At 43.1% G+C, this 21192-nt stretch overlaps 1 protein-coding gene across 1 annotated transcript; it reads right to left on the reverse strand.

The window, feature by feature from the left end:
• Positions 1–2973: 2973 nt before the first annotated feature.
• DUSP7 (dual specificity phosphatase 7) lies at positions 2974–15946 on the reverse strand. The gene is made up of 3 exons (XM_053300284.1): positions 13692–15946; positions 9379–9807; positions 2974–5378 (listed from the first exon to the last, which is right to left on the reverse strand). The coding sequence occupies exons 1-3, from the start codon at positions 14104–14106 to the stop codon at positions 5071–5073; spliced, it is 1152 nt and encodes a 383-aa protein (XP_053156259.1). The 5' UTR covers positions 14107–15946; the 3' UTR covers positions 2974–5070.
• Between the last annotated feature and the right edge of the window lie 5246 nt (positions 15947–21192).

The raw sequence follows: 21192 nt of genomic DNA on the forward strand, positions 1-21192 counted from the left end.
GAGAGTTGGTCACCACCAATTACCAACCAACCAAACTTGTGTCAGTTCCTCTGTGGAATTCTGATTAATTAAAACTTGCAAGCTGGGCTTACAACAAGCAGAACTGGACTTCCTTTTCAAAAGAAGCACGGTTTTAGTTGTCTGTAGCTGAGATGATTTTGGCAAGTGTGCCTTCTTCCTTGTTAGCAGCATCCACACAAATATACAGCCCAATAATATTTCTTCTCTGACTTAATCTTCTTGTTCCCTCTTCCGTGAATGATTGATTGTTCCTCTTTTACTAGCTTTTCATGTTACACTGAAGAGACTCGAGAAATGACTGTTTAGTCACTTGTATGCACCATGGTACAATTTATGTAAGCACAAATTAGCCCTATTCACACATTATGTTCAACACTCATACAATCTGTGTACAGTGTACATAAGTACAGATCTGTACGCAGGTACAGTTATTCACATTATGTTCAACACAGATACAAAAGTACACTTCCTAGTTGTACCATGCATTTGAGGGTCCTGTACGCAGCTTCACTTTTAAGATGAACACAGGTACAGTACAGTCATTCACACAAAACCTTGTACAAGTGTAGACATTTGAATGCAAAGTACAACATACTACATCCATGCACACTGCCATTCTTGCTGGCGGGGAGGAAGGCTCCTACCTGCCTCCCAGCACATGATGTCCATCCTCATCCAGGCTCTGCTGCTCGCCTGACAACGATCGGTGCCACGACAAGCGGCAGAGCAGGGAGACAGAGGAGCAAGTCCTCCAGCATCCCTCAATGCACCGTGCCAGGAGCATGGTGCATTGAGCTCTTGCCGCCCGGCTCAGTGTATGCTCAGGCTGCATGCAGCCCAGGCATACACCCAGAGCCCTTAACCCTGCTATAGGGTGCGCATCCTGGCTAAAGGCCAGCGCAAAAAGTAGGGTTAGGCGGGGTGAGATTGCCAGGATCCACATGAGCAGCCTGGGTTGGGCTGCTTGTGAGAATAGCTTTAGTGTTGAATATGGCTAGAGAGACCTGGTAATCTGTAGCATCAAAGTACATCGTAGTGCAGTAATCAACTGAACTCCAAGGGAGTAGAGTAGAGGAGTGCTAAAATTCTCTCAATTCCTGGCCAAACACTAGGTTTCCTGCATAGCTATGTACAGTGCAGTAAGTTTGCAAGCAGTGACTGGAAGCTATGTAGCGACATCTCTGATTCTAGTCCAGAGACATGTCCACTCCTACTGCATAAAGTTAGCTTGGGATCTTTGTTTTCAAAGGCTGCCATGTTGTTGTTGGCTAAGACCAATGGTCATAACTGTAAATAAACAAAGCTACTAAACAAACAATGATGCAGATACTCATTGCAGGGACCTTTAGTACTAGAGACTGGTCATTTAGGAAGGCATGAAAATCAAGTTTCTTCTTTTGCATCTGTTCTTAGGATGGGAAAAGTGACTGAAGTGAAAGAAACTTGGAGATCTTTTTAAACAAAATAGTGCAGAAATCAAGAGCAGATATACACATATGGTCAGAGGGAGTAATAGACAAATAAATATTGAAAAGGAATTGGGATTCCTGGCTGCTTTTATTTGCTAGTACAGTATCTAATATTCAAGTTTATTTTAATAAAATTGTTAGCCCCCTTTCATTTCTTTAGGTTCCTGATTGTTCACGGTTACCATCTTTTTTGCTGTACCAGGGCTGCACAACTTTGGTCCTCCAGTTAGTTAACTACAATTCCCATCATTCCCAGCCACAGTGGCCAAAATGGATGATGAGAATTGTAGTCCACTACCTGCGGGAGGGCCAGAGTTGTGTAGCCCTGCTCTACACTTCAAAACATGCACAGTATGACAGACACAAATAAGATAGGCAGTTTCCCCCAGCCTGGAAATGCTGCAGAAACAGTCACTTTTTGCTCTGCTGAGGAAAATTCTGGGCAACTACAGGAGAGAGCCTACTCTCTGAGCCAACCCCTGCTAACTGAGGCAGCTTTTACAAGTAGTGATTCACTTATATTTAGCAGCAGGGAGCAACTGGCCCTCTCCAACCCCAGCACAACATCCCTCCAGTGGCTGCTGCTGGTGTCTACCTTATGTTTCTTATTAGATTGTGAGCCTTTCGGGCCAGGGAATAATAATTTTTTTATTTTTCTATGTAAACTGCTTTGCAAACTTTTCTTGAAAAGCTTTGTATAAATAGAAGTATAAGTAGTAATACAGAAGAGGTCTATCATCACGTCAAGTTCAGTGGTAAATCACAGCATAATAGTTTGTGTTTACAGCCTAACAGGCTGTAATCAGAATATTTGGGCCAGGTGGGCAGCTAAGCCTCCAACATGATGCCAACTTGAGCTTCTTCCCCCAACTTGATTTCAAGTGGCATTCAAAATAAAGTTCCCCTTGCCAAATGAAGGCCCAAGCAGCATCACCCTGTCATGGTTCATGAGCACTTGTCACTCCCTCCAACACTAATTTCTATCAGGAGCTTAGCACATCTAAGAATCAGGCACTGGAAGGGCTGGATTAGTCAAGGTGCTAGCTGTCTAAAGGTCCTATTGACTTCTGTTGGACTTTTAAGTGCTCAACATTTCTTAAAATGCAGGCTCCAATGGCAACGGATTTAGCCGATGGAGCCCATCCATATCCGCCATTAAAACAACTGGCAAGATCCCAATCAAAAGTAACCTGTGGCCCACATGCCCTGCCAACAAATGTGTTTCAGCCAGCAAGATGAGGTCAAGTCTTTCAGAATTTTCTTTATATGATTCAATTTAATTCAGGCCTCTATCCCCAGACGTTACCACAGAGCCTTAAAAAAATTAAACTGTGTGTGCAACCAAATACCACACAAACATAGATCAGCAGCAAACACCAGCCATGGTCAGCCTAATGTGTTAATTAAAGACGAAGGGAATAATATTCTTTTTAAAAGTCAGGAAGCCAAACTGCCAAAGCAAGCATTTTGACACAGAAACATGTTTTTTTAAAGAAAAAATAATATTTATTTGAAATATAAACAGAGTCCCAATATTGGGTTCAGGATATATAGGGTCAATATTTTTCCTTCATAAACACAGAAAGCAAAGCTGTCTCTCACTTAACAAACTCGCATTTATACAAAAAGGATGCATCTTGAAGAAGACCACCATTGGCACAGGAAGCCTTTTTATACAAACCAGCTTAACAAGATACAGATGCACTGTCTAAATCCCTGAAAAATAAAAAGTCCCCCTTGAGGTAAGATGCAGTTAGGAGATTCCTCATTTACTTGTTCATCCACACCTAGTGCTCCTTTTTTCCTGCCCTGATGACCCAACAACCCAAACATTGTTACATTGAAAAAAGAACAAAAAACAAAACAAAAATGCCATTCCAATATTCTGGTAATATCTCTCTTTTAAAAAAATGCATGTGACAGCATTAAACATTCTTCCACAAAGAGATTTATCTATTTTGAAAAAAGTATAAAACTGGATATTTTGGGGGGGGAAATCCGTGGCTTTTAGAAGTTACTTTGAGAGTAAAAGTGAAAGTGAAAAGGGAGATATGAAAGAGGAGGAACTATACTGCAACCAATAATATTTCTCCATGTCCGTTCTGCCTCCTCCCTGACAAAGATAAGCACCACTTCTCCCTCTTCCAGTATAATACAAGATGTATTCTCCCATACATCAGTGAGAAATATAAACAAGACTTCTTGTTGTAGAAGGCACAGCAAAAAAGTCACCCAGAAAAAGAAATTAACCAGAAGGTTCCAATGGCCTCAGAAATCCACCTGTTTCCCTACCCCTTTCTAAATAGGATAATTCTGTGCCCTCCTGTGGTTCATATGAGAGTTGTCCTCTGGCACTGAAGAGTCTCTGCTCTGCTCCTTTTAAAACAGTGGATGTTTCTCCACACCTCCCTGCTGCTGCTGCTCCTCCTCCTCCTCCTCCCTCCACACACACAAATCAAGTGTCCCAGATATGTGCCAACTTCATTGAAAGTATTTTCATCGCTTAGGAAGCTGGAATGATTTCAGGCTAGCTGGTGATGTTAACAGTCATAACAGGCTGCGCAGTGCAACTGGGAGCCTCAAAACAAGCTTCTTCCAGCTCTGAAGGGAGGTTATGCGAGATTTAATCTCAGGTAACATCAAACTGAGTGGTAATTGGTGATAGATAGGGTTTAGTTTTTTGGCAAAGGTGGGCTTTTGTTTTCATTTTAAAAGCACATTGGCGCTTAGTCACCTTGGCTGATTCAGTGCAGAAGAGACTGTGAATGTGAGTATGGTGCAGAGGGGGATTATCACCAACTGGCCCTCACAAGTCATGAAAATGCCAACCAGATGCTAACAGCCAACAGCAGCAACAGGTGTCTTTATCTCTCACACTTGCTCGCTTGCCCCCGCCTCCCCCCAGTACCCAGTAACATGCCAGAATATATCAAGGCTTTACAAAGTGTGCAAAATGCATTTGGTCAATAGAAACGTTTGATTTTTCTTTTCTTTTTTCCTTTCTCTTAGAAACACGAATCGAACAAAAACAGAATAAAATACTGGTTTTGCAACCTTGTCTGTACAAACAGTCAAGAACATACATATTTAAAAAGAGTTTGAGCCCAAGAAAGAGCAAAGATCACCTCCTTTTAAAAAAGTAAACTGGGTTTTAAAACAGTCTCCGGCCAACACTTATTGGTCAAGGTTGCCAAGTGCATAAGTCTCCATTGCTTTCCATACCAACCAAATACGCACTAGTAGCTTTTGTAGGTACGTGCGATATGCTTGTGTGTGGTTGTGCATTGTGTCAGTCTCTACACACTCAGGAAAGCAGTTATTGCCAGTAACAGCTGTGTTCAGAATGCCAGGCTATCCCCCACATTAAATAACTCTGGTAAGGTAACTCCTCTGAACCCATTTTGATTAGCATCAGAATACTAATAAATAGCATAAGCCTTTTCAGTAAAGCAGCAGTCAGACAGCTCTGCTTGGAGAAACCAGTTCTTTTCAAGGCTGACTGGAAAGACTTTCCTTTAATTACTTTGAAATGCTCAAGAGAAGCTATTCAAGGCTTGGGGTCCCCCAAAGAAAATCCCCTTCATGTGGACTCCAAAGTGTTCAGCTGAAACAAGTTGTGATTAGTTGGGGTGGTGAAATAGAGCTGCTCGCTGGGGGAGCGGTTGTCACATGGGCTGTTGAGTCCCAAAGTCCTTTCAAAGTCCAGGAGCTGGCCCATGAAGTTAAAGTTTGGGGAGATATTGGACTTTTTCCTTTTCACAAAGTCATAGGCATCGTTCAGAGACAAGTTGAGCTTTTGCATTAAATAGGCAACAGTTACCGTTACAGACCTGCTGATGCCGGCAAGGCAGTGAACAAGAATACCACACTTTTTCGAACGAGCCTCATCTGAAATAGGAAGAAAGGCGAAGGTTAGCATTCTAGACCAATGGAAGCTTGCATCTACAAACTCAGGTAAAATATTTCAATGGATTCATTAATTAAGAGAACAATTTGTTATGGGGCAGCTAACAAATACATTTTATTAATAAGCAGTTCCATTTATTATCAGATAGCCACTTATTTTCCTCCACAGCTATATGCTCTCTTCAGGTGTCACATGCCTTATAGTTGCATACACAATGGCAATGAGCACTGTAAAGTCCAGACAACTTACAGATACTAGTTTTTTCACATGTTGAATCAACTGCAATGTGACAATTATAATAAGAGGAAAAGGCGAGGGAAGATGTCAGAATGTTAGATGATGCTAAAGATTCAGCCCACTGTAGTCTCAATATTCATGCTAAAATTTAAGCAACACTCAGGTATCTGGGTGCTAGTCAGCTTGGCAAAACTGACACATGACAAAGTATGACTACAAAGGCCATATTTGCCAGCTTTTTGAAGGCTCTTATATATTTTTAATACAGGTGGACCTCGTTATACGCTATTCACGGTTCCATGTATCCACTGTCCTAAAATAGGCACTCAGCCTCAGCAAACATGGAAGACAAAGGGTTACGTTCCACATATCCGTGGTGTTGGAGTGGCCAGAAATGTCCATCTGTCATTTTGTGATTAGGAGCCTTTTTGGGGCTCTTTCTTTTAAAAACCATCATTTCCCCCCTGTGATTTTTTGTGGACAAATGACAGATTTTGGACTTGAGGGGTGGCCTTCCTGGAAGGCTGGAGACCCACCAAGTACAGTAGGGCACTTTCTTTTGCAACCCCCCCCCCACTTTCTTTGCCAGGGTTTGCCCATTTTCTCAGTCTCTAGGAAACTAACCCCACCCCACTCCCATAATGCCCCGCTATCCGCACTTCTGATATCCACAGTTCCAGCGGAGAATGGGACCCCCACAGACAGTGGGGTTCACCTGTATAGCCAAATCATTGTATGGCACTGAAGAAATGAACATGTGCTAAGAGTGATTATTTCTCGGGGGGGGGGTAAGCACACATACACCCCCCCCGCTAAATTCATCTCAACGTTTCTATTATTCAGGCTAATAATAACATGTAGAGAAGGTGGACTACAGTTAGTGGCAGAAAGAGAGAGTTTTACAGACAAAATGATCCACCAGTCATTGAAGCATGTGTTAACGATGTCTGCATGTGAACGACAGTGAAGAACAGGGCTCCAGCCCTAAACATGTTTAACTCAAGGCTAGCCCCACTGAGAGCTGTTTATTTATCTATCTATCATATTTACAAACTGTCCAAAACTTATGTCTCTGGACAGTTTACAATAAAAACAATATAAATTAAAACATTAACACTAAAACAATTTAAAATTTAACACAATGTTAAAACTAAAAAGTGTTAAAAATTGCAAATCTAATTAAAAGCCTGGGTGAACAAATTAAAAGGTCTTGATTGCCTTTTAAAAGGTTGCCAGAGATGGGGAGGCTGTTATTTCAACAGGGAGTGCATTCCAAAGCCTTGGGGCAGCAATGGAGAAGGCCGGTCCCTGAGTTACCACCAGCCAAGCCAGTGGCAACTGCTGACAAACCTCTCCTGATGATCTCAGTGGGCAATGGGGCTCATGGCAAAGAAGATGTTCTCTTAATACCCAATTTTGGTACGTTTAACATGGTGATCCAAGTCAAAAGCCACAATCCTAAAACACACTTATGCAGAAGTACAGGTCGTTGATGTCAATGGGACAAACTTCAGAGTATTAAAGTTTAGGTCTTGGTGCTTGACTAAAGTACTTATGGAGAAGTCTACAGCCTAAGAGGGAAATAATACAGCCCAAGAGACAGCTGACAAGAACAGGAAAACAAATAATTGACCTATCTGACATCTTAGCCCACATCTACTAATCTGACATCTTAGCCCACATTCTACTAGTCATGCTATTAAGCAATGCTAAGTAACAAGGCCTGTTCAGCACTGTCATTTCTCAAGCTAAAGTGTTCCCCAGAGGTGTTTTGATGTTCTGTTTAAGTACAGGTGCTTCCCCCCCCCATTCAGCTTTATAGTGAATGAGTGAGGTAATCGTTTCCTGTCATGAAAACCAAAGCACAAAGTGTGGTTTTCACAGAAAGTATGTTTTTGACTGAGGCTGTGTCTATGTGCCACACTCCACCAGCAGGTCTTTGAGCAAAAGAACAAATTGATCAAGCGATAAGAACAATGAGGAGGAAGAAGAAGAAGAAAAAGATTTTACTTTTTTTTTTTTTAGATCTGTGGTAATGCAGAGCTATGCATATCTGAACATTGAACTGCCTTTGAATCTAAGCTTATGCTTTTCCTCATATTCAAACTACATGATGGTGAATGCATCTTTAGAATATGTGCATAACCTGGAAGTGAACCAGAAGTGGTCCTTGACTTAATGTAGCCCTGATCTGGGCCAGGATCATAGTGGCGGGCGGGGGGCAGCAGCACTTTCCTTCTGTGCCATTTATGCCCCCCAAATCCTTCCCCTCAAGTGGTGATTTGCCATCAAATCTCTGTGGAAAGGCTTTCTGAGGTGAAAAGTGCACAGGGGAAAATATTAACCCTTTACCTCATCACCTGCTACACACTCCCAGCCTGAATCAGGGTCCTATTCAGCTTTTTTCTTTCTTTCTTTAAACAAAGGACCACTTCTGGTACAGTTCCAAGCTGAGGAGTATGCCTAGTGTACCTTCTAAAGATGCATTGTCACATTTAGTTTTGCCCTCAGTGTGTTGCTTTACAAGAGCAAAAAAGCATCAAGAAAGAGGAATGCAAGCAACATTAGCAGCTTTGATGTAGCCAAACTTTTCAGTGTGTTCAAGCATACCAGAATTTGCTCACTGTCTTGACTACCACAGTACGACAGATCTGTGCCTACCATAGTGGACTATATTATGCATCATTTATAATATACAGAACGTTCAATATGGACAGTTTCCTATCATAAACAGTGCACAGTCTATACTACTAAACAGATCAGCACTACTGGTGAGTTTAAGTACTATGAATATGCCCAAGAGTTGCACTATAAAATATTTTTTCATCTCTGTAAACATCTGAGAAGTGAGTAAATCTAGTCAGGTATGAAAGGCCATTTCATTTCATGCCAGTTCAGGTCCACTAGGCAGGCCCTCAGCAAAGATAAGTTTCCTTTTGCAAAAGGACACTTGAAAGCAAATACAAAGTTTTGTGAAGTTAGTCTTAGGAAACAGTAGCGTAAATGACCATTGACATCATATGGTCTGAAATTGTTAAACATCAGTCATCATGTGGAAACAATGTGCATCAAAAAGGCAATTACAGATAGCAGAAACAATCCTAGAAAAGTCCCCTTTAGACACAGGGAGTTTCTCAATGCATCTCAAGATTTAGTTCCTTCAGGTGATCAGCACAGAGGTTTTCTCCCAAATATCAAGAATAAATATCACCCATAATAATGGGATAAGAAAGCATGGAGTGTCCTAAAAGCTATTACCAAAGTAGTTTCTGAACAATATATTCTCAGATGTAAAATCTGTGTTGCAACTAAAATACTCATGGGCAGTGTTCCCTCTAACAGGGATTCCCAGATGTTCTTGACTACAACTCCCAAAATTCCCAGCTGCAATAGCTTTTGCTTGGAGATTATGGGAGTTGAAGTCAACAACATCTGGGAATCCCTGTTAGAGAGAACACTGCTCATGGGGGCAATTCCCCCCTCCCCCGCCTTTAAATATAGAGCACTGGGCTCCTAGAACAAAAATGAGACCACCATACAAGACAGCCTCTTTAAAACTGTTACACTTGGATGCCCAGCACTGGCATATCACCAGGTACTAAAGTTGGAGGTGTAAAATTGGGCAGATCAATTCACCACAGGCAGAAACAATGAGCAAAGTTACTGCAAGCTTTAGACTAGCTGTGGAAAACTACTGATTGCTAAAAGGGCTGTTCCATTGAGAATAGGATGTCCAACACCTACCAATGAAAGCAATGGCCTCAGGAAAGAATTGGGAGAGATTCTGACTCCAGTGATCCGAGATGGGAATCTGCTTGTACTTGAATTCTCCGTCATGCTCAAACATGTTAGGAAGGTTGGGAGTAACGTTCAGGATGTACTTGATGCCGTATTTGCCCAAGACATCCAAGTTGCTGGAATCTTTGGCACAGCCCAGATACAAATAGGGGAGGATCTGGACAGGAAAGGCAGGCTGGTTGTTTGGGATTGGACTCCCGTCAGATTCTGTGGCACTGCTTGGCTCCCGATCAGACTCGCCATCTGAACAATCAGAGCTTATCCTCAGCCCTCCAAGACCAAGGACAGATGCAGGAGGAGAGTTGGTAGGAGAAGAAGTGTCAAGATTGGTTTCACAATGCTCTGAGTATTCAGTCTGAAATTTGTTGAATCCACCTGTGGAGGGCAAGAGAAGATACATTTTGATATTATTGTATTTTAAAGCGACCAGTGACCAAACAGTTATCGCCAGGTGGAAAAAAGAAAATGTATTTTTAGACATTCTCCTTTTTAGCCAAAAGCTTCTGAGAAGTCAGTTTCCCTACATCTTTAATTCTAAATGCAGGGCCTGACTGGCAGCATATTGATCTCCAAAGAGTTCCATTGAAAACAATAGCCCTATTCAGACATTATGTTGTATGCATGTACAGATGTCTGTACACAGGTACATGGTTTTGAGTTAATGACACATGTGTTCATTTTAAAAGCAAACCTGGATACAAGCCTCATCAGATGTGGATACAGATAGGAAGTACAGCGTACTACTGTACACATGTTGAACATAATGTGTGAATAGGGCTAATGGCAACTACTTCTTGCAGGAAGAACTGTGTATGAATAAGGCTGCCAGAAACAGTTGCTTTGCAAGGGCTCATTTTCTCATGTCTCTTCTTGCCAACTAATCAAACACAGGCCAGGCAGAAATCAGGAAGTGAAATATTTCATGGAAACAAGTATTATCACCTATTCATGTCTGCAGAACAAACAGCTGTTAGAAAAGCACAGGAGCAATGTCAGAAAAGAGCTTGGCAACCCTAACAGCAGTCCAACAAAGCATGGACTTTTAAAGTGAATGTTGCACTTTGGGCTTGATCACACATCCATTACAGTGGTTTTACTGAACTGTGCTGCAGGACTTTTTCCTTTTTGTTGCAACAGTCAGGGATATGCGCATTTAGGTTCAAAACAGTGTTTGGGTTGTACTACTTTAGCCCGCAGGAGGTGGAGGTATCTGTACTCTTTCATACAAAATGATTTCTTGCATATAGAAGACTAGCATGTCAGGGGGGGAAAGGCTAGATGAGTACAAGTAGACTAGCCCAGGCACAGGTTTACTACTGTAAGCATTTGGCTTGTTTGATCCAGTTTAAAAAAACCTTTTATTACCTCTTGCATAATTGGAATACGTAAACACAGATGTTATGCATGCTTGACTTTGTGAATAAACCTGATGGGAGTAAATCTAGAGAAACTAGAGTTGCCATCTTTCTTTCCCTCCTCACCTCCACAGAGGCCTCCTGTGCCTTTAGCAGCATTCTTATTGCCAGAAATTCAGCCACTGCAGCTTTCCAGTGTGAAGATGAAGTGAAAGGGAAAGTTTCACTGCTTGAATGTTTTCCTGTCAAAAACCCACAGCTCTGCCCAGAAAAGGTGGCAATCCTGATGAGCCTTAGAACAAGAAGGCACCAGTTCACTTTCCAGTGAAATTACCAACAACTCTCTCTAGTAGGAGTCAGTTTAGCTTTAAAGACATGAGATATTCCTAAAGTAATAGAATAAAGATTCTCACTGACAACTAGAAGCCATTGTATATCTGAGCTACTTGTATATCTTTAAGATATTGCTCAACAGGTGGTGAAGGAATTTACAAAGGGGGAGGGAAAGTGAGAGAATATGACAAATTCTTATAACACAAGGTTCCTTTTTAAAATTAGGATACTTGGACACTGCACTGCAACATCACAACTGTATAAACACACACACACACACACACACACACAATCCCAAGAGGAGCCACTTACTCCAACACTGTACAACTGTTTATTACTCTGTTGATGTTCCAGGAAAAGGCAGAACCAAGCTCTTCCTCCTCCTAATCACTTATTATCATTTTCCAATGCCTCTTTTTCATTTAGCAATTAGAGAATATGTACTTTCTTCCTAATGTACATAAGCAAGCATTTAGCCATCACTATTTGACTTTGATAAATAGTGTCATTATAAGAGTCTTATGGACATTTTAAGGGGCTTCGGGAAGTTACGGTTAGGTCATTGAACAGATTACACAACCCCCACCATATTCATTCATAAAGAAGTAGGGGGGGCAGGTTCCCCTTTCCCCTCCTCAAAGAGAAAGACAATATGGAGAAGCCATTTTGGAATTTTAATTGGAAACATTTCCCTCTGAGGCCCCTGAAAAAGAGGAGAGGAAAGCAGCAGTTTAACTCTCCTTTTCTCTTACATACAAGTTTAAAGGAACTATAGAAAGCAGTCAAAGGGGGCAGGGGCAGATGAACAGAATTCAGTCTAGATAACACTAAAAATTCATGAGAAGAAGAAAAAAGCAGCTGAAAGAGGAAGAGGAAGTGTTGTGCATCCAGTCTGTCAAGAATTGCTAAAGAAAGTCATGTGGCAGCTTTAAATGCAGCTAACAGGAATCTATAGTAGAAAAGAAGAGATCCCAGAACCCTTTAGAGCAGCTTCATTCTTCTGCTAAACCCCACAGACTGGCCAATGCTTCCCTTTCCTCCCCTCACCCACAACCACTGGAAATCCCAGGATTTTAAATATATATATATATATTTAAGGCAACAATTTTGATTCCAATGCTGGCTGCTATTTGTGCCTCAATCCCGCCTCCCAGTGACCACAGTGGTGTGTGTACACTGGAGAAAGGATGGCTATCCTTGTCCTGGCAGGCTTTACACTGAGAACAACATTGCACAATGGCTTTTGAGAGAGAGAAATTGCTTTAGGACATCTGAATGGAGAGTTTAATGAATTAAGACCTTCATTCAAATGCATTTCATTCAGAGATTGAAAAGAAGCATAGAACCAGAATGGAGCAGAAACATTCTCAATCCAAAGGTAAGGCCTTCCACAGAAAAAAGCACATTTTACACACAACACACACGTGTTTGACTGCAGAAGGGAAAGAGAGTGACAAGCTTCCTAGGATCAATATGCCTTTCTGGGATTAACTGTGGTAACTGCTCTCAAACAGCATGTGCATACAAGCAGTAATTTAGGGGAAGTGGGGACCACGGAGAAGTTAGTTTTATGCAACCTGCTTTGTACTGCTGCCACCTCCCCTTCTCTCCATGCTGTATAGGGAAGATCTGCTAAGGGGCAGCTAAGCAGGGGTTCGGTGGATGCAGCAGATTACAGATCAGCAGAGGGTAGTTTTTAAACCAGTGTCTTTCTTTGAAAAAACAAAAGATAAAGAGTGGTGATCATAAATAGAATGAGAGGCAGAGAGAAATGGAGGAAGCTATCCCACCCTCCACCCCCTAAACAGATCTCACCACGAAATGAGGTAGGAAGATCTAGTTGGTTCATAAAGTCTGTCTACCCCATTCACAGATTATGGAAGAATCTGGCAGGGAGGAATAGACCTCTTTCTGGAATAAAGGAAGTGGGAGGGAATAATGCCTCCCACGCAAGTTATATCAAGAAATGTTTCTACTGGGGGAATACGTTTCTACAGCGGGAATAATGCAGATCAAGAAGAGAAACCCGGAGCTCGGTGGCCAACGACTGTATGTGCTCAACACACATGGAACCATTTTGCAAAAAAACAGAGATTACAGAGAGCATAATCCTTCGCCAAAAAAGAGAGTTAGAACCTCCGCTTGGAAACCTTATTGGTTTTTAATTTATTTTTTGTAGAGGGTTGAAGGGTCCTTTCCAATTTGGAGAAGATTATTTCTCAAGAGCACTAGCCCCCACCACGGTAGACGAATCTTCAGGAAGTAGGAAAGAAAGAGCTCGAGATCTGGAGATCCGGCATGCGTGGTGGTGGTGGGAGAAAGATCCCGGAAAGCCACCCACGGAGGGGAACGTGAAGAGTGACAGAGGGGGTGACACAGATCCGAGAGGGGGTTGTGAGGCGCGAATCACGCCGGTTACTCCCCCCAACCCTGCTAAAGGGAGGGTTGCTCCGTCCTCTGTAGGGAAGAGAGGGAGGATGGGGGAGGGGAACTCCCCGATCTTGTTGCAGGAGAGCTAGGGGGCTGTGATGCCTCCCCCGCCACGACCCCCCACCCCCACCCGATTATTACCTTTCAGGTAAAAGGCTTTGCACCCGTCATCGCGTAGTTTCTGCAGCAAGAGGCCGAGCACGGAGGTGGGAGCGCCGCTGTCCTGCTGACACTCGGCCGTGGCCTCGTCGTAGAGTAAGACGGTGTCTGCCTTGCAGTGCTTGACGAAGCGTTCCTTGTCCTCGTTGTTGGGGATGATGGAGCGGATGGGCAGGTTGCCCTTCTTGAGGCGCCGGAGCATCAGGCCCGGGATGGCCAAGTTGATGGCGGTCTCGATGTGCGAGGACTCGAAGAGCTCGTGGGGGCGGCAGTCGAGAAGCAAAAGCGAGCTGCCCCCGCTGGACTCCAGCTCCTCCTGCAGCCACTCCACGCTCTTCCACGGCATCGCTGCAGCCATGGGAGCTCGGGGGGAGCTGCCCCAGATGTGATTTTTCATGAGGATCGCAAGGGGGGTGGTGGAAGAGAAGAGCTCAAAATTAGGAGGAGAGAATGGTCGCGCGTGGAAAGCAAATCACGGTGGCCGCGGGGGAGGGGGGAAAGAGTGCCTTAAATCTCCCGCAAACCACCGAAGACACGAGTAAAGCGAAAGATTAGAATGCAAAAAAGGCGATCCGGGTGGTACCACGGGGCTCGCGTAGCTCTAGCTATCCCAAAGCTGAAGCAGATGGTCGCTCCCGTTCTCGGTCTCCTCACTTGCTGCAAAGATGTTTCCATCCACTTGCAGGAGCAGAAGGCGGGCGGGGGACTGGCTCTTCTCTTCCCACCTCTGGGGAGGAGGATACTTGCTGCGGATTGCAAGCCTAGAGGCTTCCCCTCCCCTGGAAAGGTGACTGTTGCTCGCTTAGCTTTAAGACGCTGCTGCTACAGTCACTGCGTCCTCTCGCTCGTTTCATCGCAGGCTCACCCTGACAGCCTCAATTAAAAAGAGGCTTCGCCAGCCACGGATCGGCGTGTCATGCATCATAAGGAGGCGGGACCTGGAAGCGAGGGAGGGGGTCCGAGACCAAGAGGGTAGGCTTAAAGGGGACGCAGCACTTTCAAGTTTGGACAGGGTTCACTCCTAATCTTCCTTTTAAGATGACCGGTACAAACGCTACGACTAACTGGCAAAGCGGTTACGTGGTCTTCACATCAAACGTTGGACTCCTGGAAGCACTATTCTTGTTTACTCCCTCCTCCAGCCTGGGCTGTTTCAATTTCAGTAACGATCCCTTGTGCGCATTTATTTGAAGTCCCATATAGCTCAGCTGCTTCACTGGAAATGTTATTCTGAGTAAACACAGGGTCTCGGATTATAAAAATGGCAGGTTCAAGAATCTGCGTTCATGGGGAGAAGAATAAGGAGGGATCGTGCATGAACACTTGTGACGTGTTCATAATGCAAGCGATAGTGTTCGCTGTGTCCAGAAAACTCCTGGATTCTCTCTTGCAGAGGACGAGAGCAAATAATACTTGTGTCCTTTTCTTTCAGATGCCGGGGGGACCTTGCTTGAGGCAACCTTCAGAATCACTGGAATCTGAGACTAGTTCTTCAGTCGCCAGGAGTCTACACCGACTCGACGGCACACTTTACCTTTACTCTAGTGGTTTATGGACTGCAGTTTTTATTGCTCAGAAAGGAGGAGCCGGAATATTTCTATTATCGTTTAAAATATTCCAGCTCTAGACTTAGCTGTTTCAGTGTCATTCATCCATGAGACGCGTATGATTCATGACAGCGAGGAGCGTTCTCACATCAACGGACTGCGCGGAGCTGCAATGGTGCTTCTCAACTGATGTGACGACTATAATCAGACTATTGGCATTGGCTGCTATGGTAGATGCAGTAATCCCCGCCCCCATTTATTATGCCTACCCTGGAACTGGGATTGCCCTCTTTGCCCCTCAACCAAAATAAAACTTTGGCTTCTAGTCGTACGAAATCGCGTTCAACTGTTTTTCTCCTGCGTACACATAGCTGATATATAGCACAGCAGTGAGCTCCATCATCCTATGCATGTTTACTCGGATGTAAATCCCGCTGCAGTGTCCATAGGATTGTTTGCAGCCTAAAACTATAATCCGGATTCGATCTTTCCTTTCCTTTCCTTTCCCGCAACGCTCACAACAATACGATTTCCCAAGTTTCAATCTACTCCAGTAACTGAAAGGAGCTTTATCAGCGGGACAGCCCAAGGTGGGTGCAAAGGGTTAAATATGAATGGAATACTCAACACAGCAGGCACTGTACCGCTTCTGCCGGTAAACAAGCATTGCGATAGGACTGAGCATCCCACCACCCCACCCCCGGAGTACAAAACGAATACAACAATTGGAATAAATTGAGGGGGAAAGATCCGGCTGTTAAGGGCTTCACACACAAAGCACTCCTCAGGCCGCACGTGTGTGTTCTCAGCAAGATCCACAGACATAGACCGGATTCTGGCTCTTGAAAGATTAACAAACAGAGACGTTAATTGACTGAACTATTGCTCCACGTGACTTTCCGCTTTAAAAATGTTGCTCCTCCTCTGCTGTAACCTTTTCGTGAGGCGCCAATGAGCAGCTTGAGTAGGCGGCGCTGGCCGCTTACAGCAGCTCACTGAAGGCAAAACGCGGGAAAGGGACTCTGGAAGAAACAAATGGAGAGCCTGCTTAGCAAAGGAGATAATTCATGTTCGCTACCACAAGATCAGCTCTTCTCCCATCAAGCTGGATGTTGAACAAGGCAAATAAAATAAAATGTACGCTTAAAATATGTAAAATATGAATGGAAGAAGAAACACATAATTGCAACTTGTGCATCACACGGTTACATTCATGAGGTAGGGAGCTGTGCTTGGCTGCCATTCTCTCTTGAGTACACTTGCTCTTGCTGACGATTTGTAAAATGGCCCTTAGGGTGAAAATGCTGGTGAAGGTACTAAAAAGGAATATAATATATCAGGATTTTCTACTAGTTCAGCTTGTTCCTCCAAGGAAACACTCTGAAGTAAGCTGAATTTATATATAAATATATATATAATCAGGATATAAACAATTTAGAATAAGTCTATATAAAATAACCTCACCTACATTTCTTGTTTTGGAGTGTGTGTGTGTAGATGTGTGTGTATATATATATATATATATATATACACACACACACACACAAACACATCTACACACATACACTCCAAAACAAGAAATGTAGGTGAGGTTATTTTATATAGACTTATTCTAAATTGTTTATATCCTGTCTCTATTTTTTAAGCTATGCGTTTTACAATAATGTATCAAAAAAATCCAACAATTATAAAAATGTTTCCAACCCATCAATATCAAGCCACGATCATACCCAGTCATAATCAAATCTCAGTCAAATTTACACCTAATTATATGCTAGGAAGAACTGTGGTGGGAGACTTCAGAAGTGGCCAACTAGTGTTTGAAATACAGCACAAGCTTTCTAGGATTCTTCTTCAGGACAGATGTTTGAGAAAAATCTCTGGTAGACCAAAATAAATCTCACAAAGACAGGACAACTGGATAAACATAGTGACTTTTCCTCCTTCCCTGTTATAGTTTTCTAAGGATACTGTGAGAGAAAAGAACCATTGCTTTACACTGTTCAGACCTAGATCACAAAGGGTAGAGCTTGTCCTAGTAAGCAAGCATCCCTAACCAAGATGAAAATGTGTTAGACTGCATGCCGAACTGTAGCTAAGGGAGGAATCAGAGTGCAGTTTTGAAGGGGAACATGTAAATCCAATTGTCCTTGCTCGTCCATGAGAATTTGACTCTTTCATCCTGAGCTGGTGCCGCAGCCCTGCTGTATAACCCACTTGGCCAGAGCAGTGTTCTATCACTTCAAGAGGCCTCCCAAGCTTTCATCTTGCACACACACACCCCAAATCAAGAGCATGGGAAGTGTCCATCTGGACATGCACTTTAAAAACAAACAGCAGACATTTTGCTTGGGAACACCCTCTCTTGGGCACATTCTCAGGCAAAACCTCACCAAACCTGTATGCATAATGTAAACCATCTCTGTCACCAAGATAACATTCCAGGTCTTTACTGGAGATGATATATTCCTAGAAATGCATCAGTGCTGTGAGGCATTCCAAGGAAACAGGCAGTATGCATTTGCTAATACCATGCAAACAATATAGAATTAAACATCCTAAGAACTGCAGCTTTTCCTTTTCTTTAAGGCATGGTTTTAATCATTATGACTGCCCAAGACAGGCCAAAAACATGTAACAAGCAAATGTCTGCTCTCTCCATAGCAAGATGGAGGCTCAGCTGGAGGGGGAGGGGTGCAGATCTTCAGCTTCCTACATAGTTTTTTTGCCCTTCACTATGACTGTGAGTCAGGCATGCATGGCTAGGGAGGACCCACATGTTGATTGTCCCAGGGGGAGCCACTCACTCAACACCGGCAGCAGGTCCACTTAAAACCTACTGAGCTAGAAGCCCCAGAGACTGGGGAGCCACACCAGGCAATTTAGCTCGGCACATCACTGCAGCTGGGACCCATGGTTGGGGCAAGTCCAGGACTTATCTCACAGTCCCAACCTATGTCAAGAAGATTGGTGATCTGCCCGGAGGAGGAGGAAAATGCCAGGTACCTTCGCCAGCGTGGTGTAGTGGTTAGAGTGCTGGACTAGGACCGGGGAGACCCGAGTTCAAATCCCCATTCAGCCATGAAACTAGCTGGGTGACTCTGGGCCAGTCACTTCTCTCTCAGCCTAACCTACTTCACAGGATTGTTGTGAAAGAGAATCTCAAGTATGTAGTACACCGCTCTGGGCTCCTTGGGATATAAATGTAAAAATAACAACAACAATAATAACAATAACAGAGGGAGATAGTCCATTGGCCACAGCTGAAGGCAAGAGACTTTCACTGTAAACCCTTTCAGTGGGTAGCCAGCAGGTGAGAGCCATGAAGGAACAAGCCAGGGCCAACCCAGCAGAGGATGGAGTGATGCTACTGCTGCCCTGTTTGTGCCAATGAAAATAAAAACACAATAACTACCTATATTGAGTTGGGATATTGTCTGTGGAATCAAACCAATGAATGCCCAGAGCCCTTTTGACACTGAACTGCCCTACAAGGAGGAAAGTCCCACAAAGACTAAGAAAAGCAGAACAAATAATACAAAGCAAACAACTGTGCAAATATGCTCACTTTGCACAATTGAATAAGGTCAGCTTTTTCTGGCACAGGAATTTAGGTGATGTTACAGAAATTTCTTTAAATGGTTTTATCACAACCAACGTTATTTTATCATTGTTTACAGAGCCTTGAGCATATATGTAGTATTGAACCCAAATGTTGCTGGTCCCAAATGTTGTTGCTCAACCCAAATGTTGAGCTAGTCTTGTAGTAGCAAGCATGAATTGTCCCTTTTGCTAAGCAGGGTCCACCCTGGTTGCATATGAATGGGAGACTACATGTGTGAGCATTGTAAGATATTCCCCTGAGGGGATGGAGCTGCTCTGGAAAGAGCATCTGCAGGCTTGCATGCAGAAGGTTCCAAGTACCCTCCCTGGCATCTCCAAGACAGGGCTTCCTGCCTGCAACCTTGGAGAAGTTGCTGCCAGTCTGTGCAGACTATACTGAGACAGATGGACCAATGGTCTGACTCAGTATATGGCAGCTTCCTATGCCTCACTTTGCATATGAAACTGTTATTTTGGGGGAAAGCAAAATGACAAAAATACAGCTCTCCACTTCTCCTCTCCCACAGTCCAAGTACACCCAGGAGCTGTGGTGAAACCACTGTGATTCAACCAACGTTGCTACGGAAGTTACAAATGTTGATGTGTTCCTCTGTAGAATGTGGATGAAATCAGAATTTACAACTAGCTGACCTTTTGTTCCTGTTATCAAAGGGCTTCTAATTCTTTTTGAAAGCAAGAAAATCTGTCTACACCTACAAGAATGACTACACTCTCATGCAGAAAATCTCCACACTGGACTATTTCTTAATCAACCTCATTCTCTACCATTTGTTAATTGCATGAAAAGAGGGTGTGTACATAATGCTACCATAATCCTTCCAAACTGGGCAAAGAGGCAGCTTTTAAAGTGGTGATTCTCTTCCATTTAGCAGGGAAGAACAACTGTCCCTATTCAGTTCCAGCACAGCAGTCCTCCAGTGACGGTTGCTGGTGTCTTCCTTGTGTTTCTTTTACATTGTGAGCCCTTTGGGGACTCCATTATTTTCCTATTTGTTTTTCCCATGGAAACGGCTTGAGAGCTTTCGGTTGAAAAGCAGGATGATAATAATAATAACAATAACAATAATGATAATCATCATCATCATTTTATATGCCTCCTTTATACTGCCATAAACAAGGTTGCCAAGGTCTGTCTTTCTGTCCATTTAAATCTAATAGGCACCACACAAAAATAAAAGATAATCTACCCACAAGCGTACAATCTAAATAAGACAGACACAAAAACTTGCCATTTCAGATGTTTCCTTAATGCTTGGGCTGTTGATTTTGCTTCATCCAACTATTTTAAAGGCACATTTCTCTTTTTGCTGTTGGAAAGAAGAATTTGAAAAAAGCATGCACAGTTAATGCCATTGAGCTTAGACAGATACATAAAAGTTCACCTTTTTAAAAAAAATCCCAACATATATGAGAGGATTATCTTCCTTGGAGGCCTTCAGGAGAGCTTTAAAGACCCATCTTTAGCTTGGCTTTTAGTGACATTTAATTTTAATTTTAATCTGCTTTAAAAATAATTATTATGTATTTTTTATTTTAGTGTAAACCTCCCTGACCCACTTTAGGAATGGTGGTATATAAATCTAAATAAATATTAAGACAGTTCATATGACTATAGATCAGGAGCTGTATGCATGCCCATTTTGTGTTAGTGTGTGGGGGAAACAGCAAGGTTGGAGGGGCAGGAAGTGACTGTCCAGGAGAGAGGAGCTGGGTCAGACGTCGCTGTTCTACCCAGCTCTTGTACTCAGCACTTTACCAAGGTAGGAACCTATTCCAGCTCTTCTCTCCCAGATGATCACTTCCTCCCCTTCCAACTTTGCTGCTTCCCTCGCACACCATCACAAAATGAGAGCTCACACAGCTCCTGAACTAGTGTCCTTCCCTAATTATAATAATGTGAACTGACTTATAATATCTAAAGGGAATGAATGTATATTCCTTTGGCAAATCATACCCTTTGTATGGTATATGTGAAGCCTGAGTTTCAGTCCTGGCACCTTCTGCTGACGAGTGGCAGGACTGGGGAAAAACATCTGCCTGCAGAGTTGCTGTCAGTTAGATTTGACAGTACTGAGTGAAATGAGCAATTAGACTTACTACAAGACAGTTTACATACCCTTATAGAAATAGGTCTACTGTGATCTGATTTGTTACCTTCTGGTTCTGGCGACCCTAAGTAAATGGCAGCGCCAGATGTATGCCAAGGAGAACCATTCATTGAATGTTTCCAGGTCCTGTTTCCTAACTTTATGTTGAATTTTTAAGGATTAATCTCTGCCTTTTAAAAGTGAAAGCAACATTTGAGCCCACAT

Source organism: Hemicordylus capensis, chromosome 2 (assembly GCF_027244095.1).
Source record: "Hemicordylus capensis ecotype Gifberg chromosome 2, rHemCap1.1.pri, whole genome shotgun sequence".
NCBI lineage: Eukaryota > Metazoa > Chordata > Lepidosauria > Squamata > Cordylidae > Hemicordylus > Hemicordylus capensis.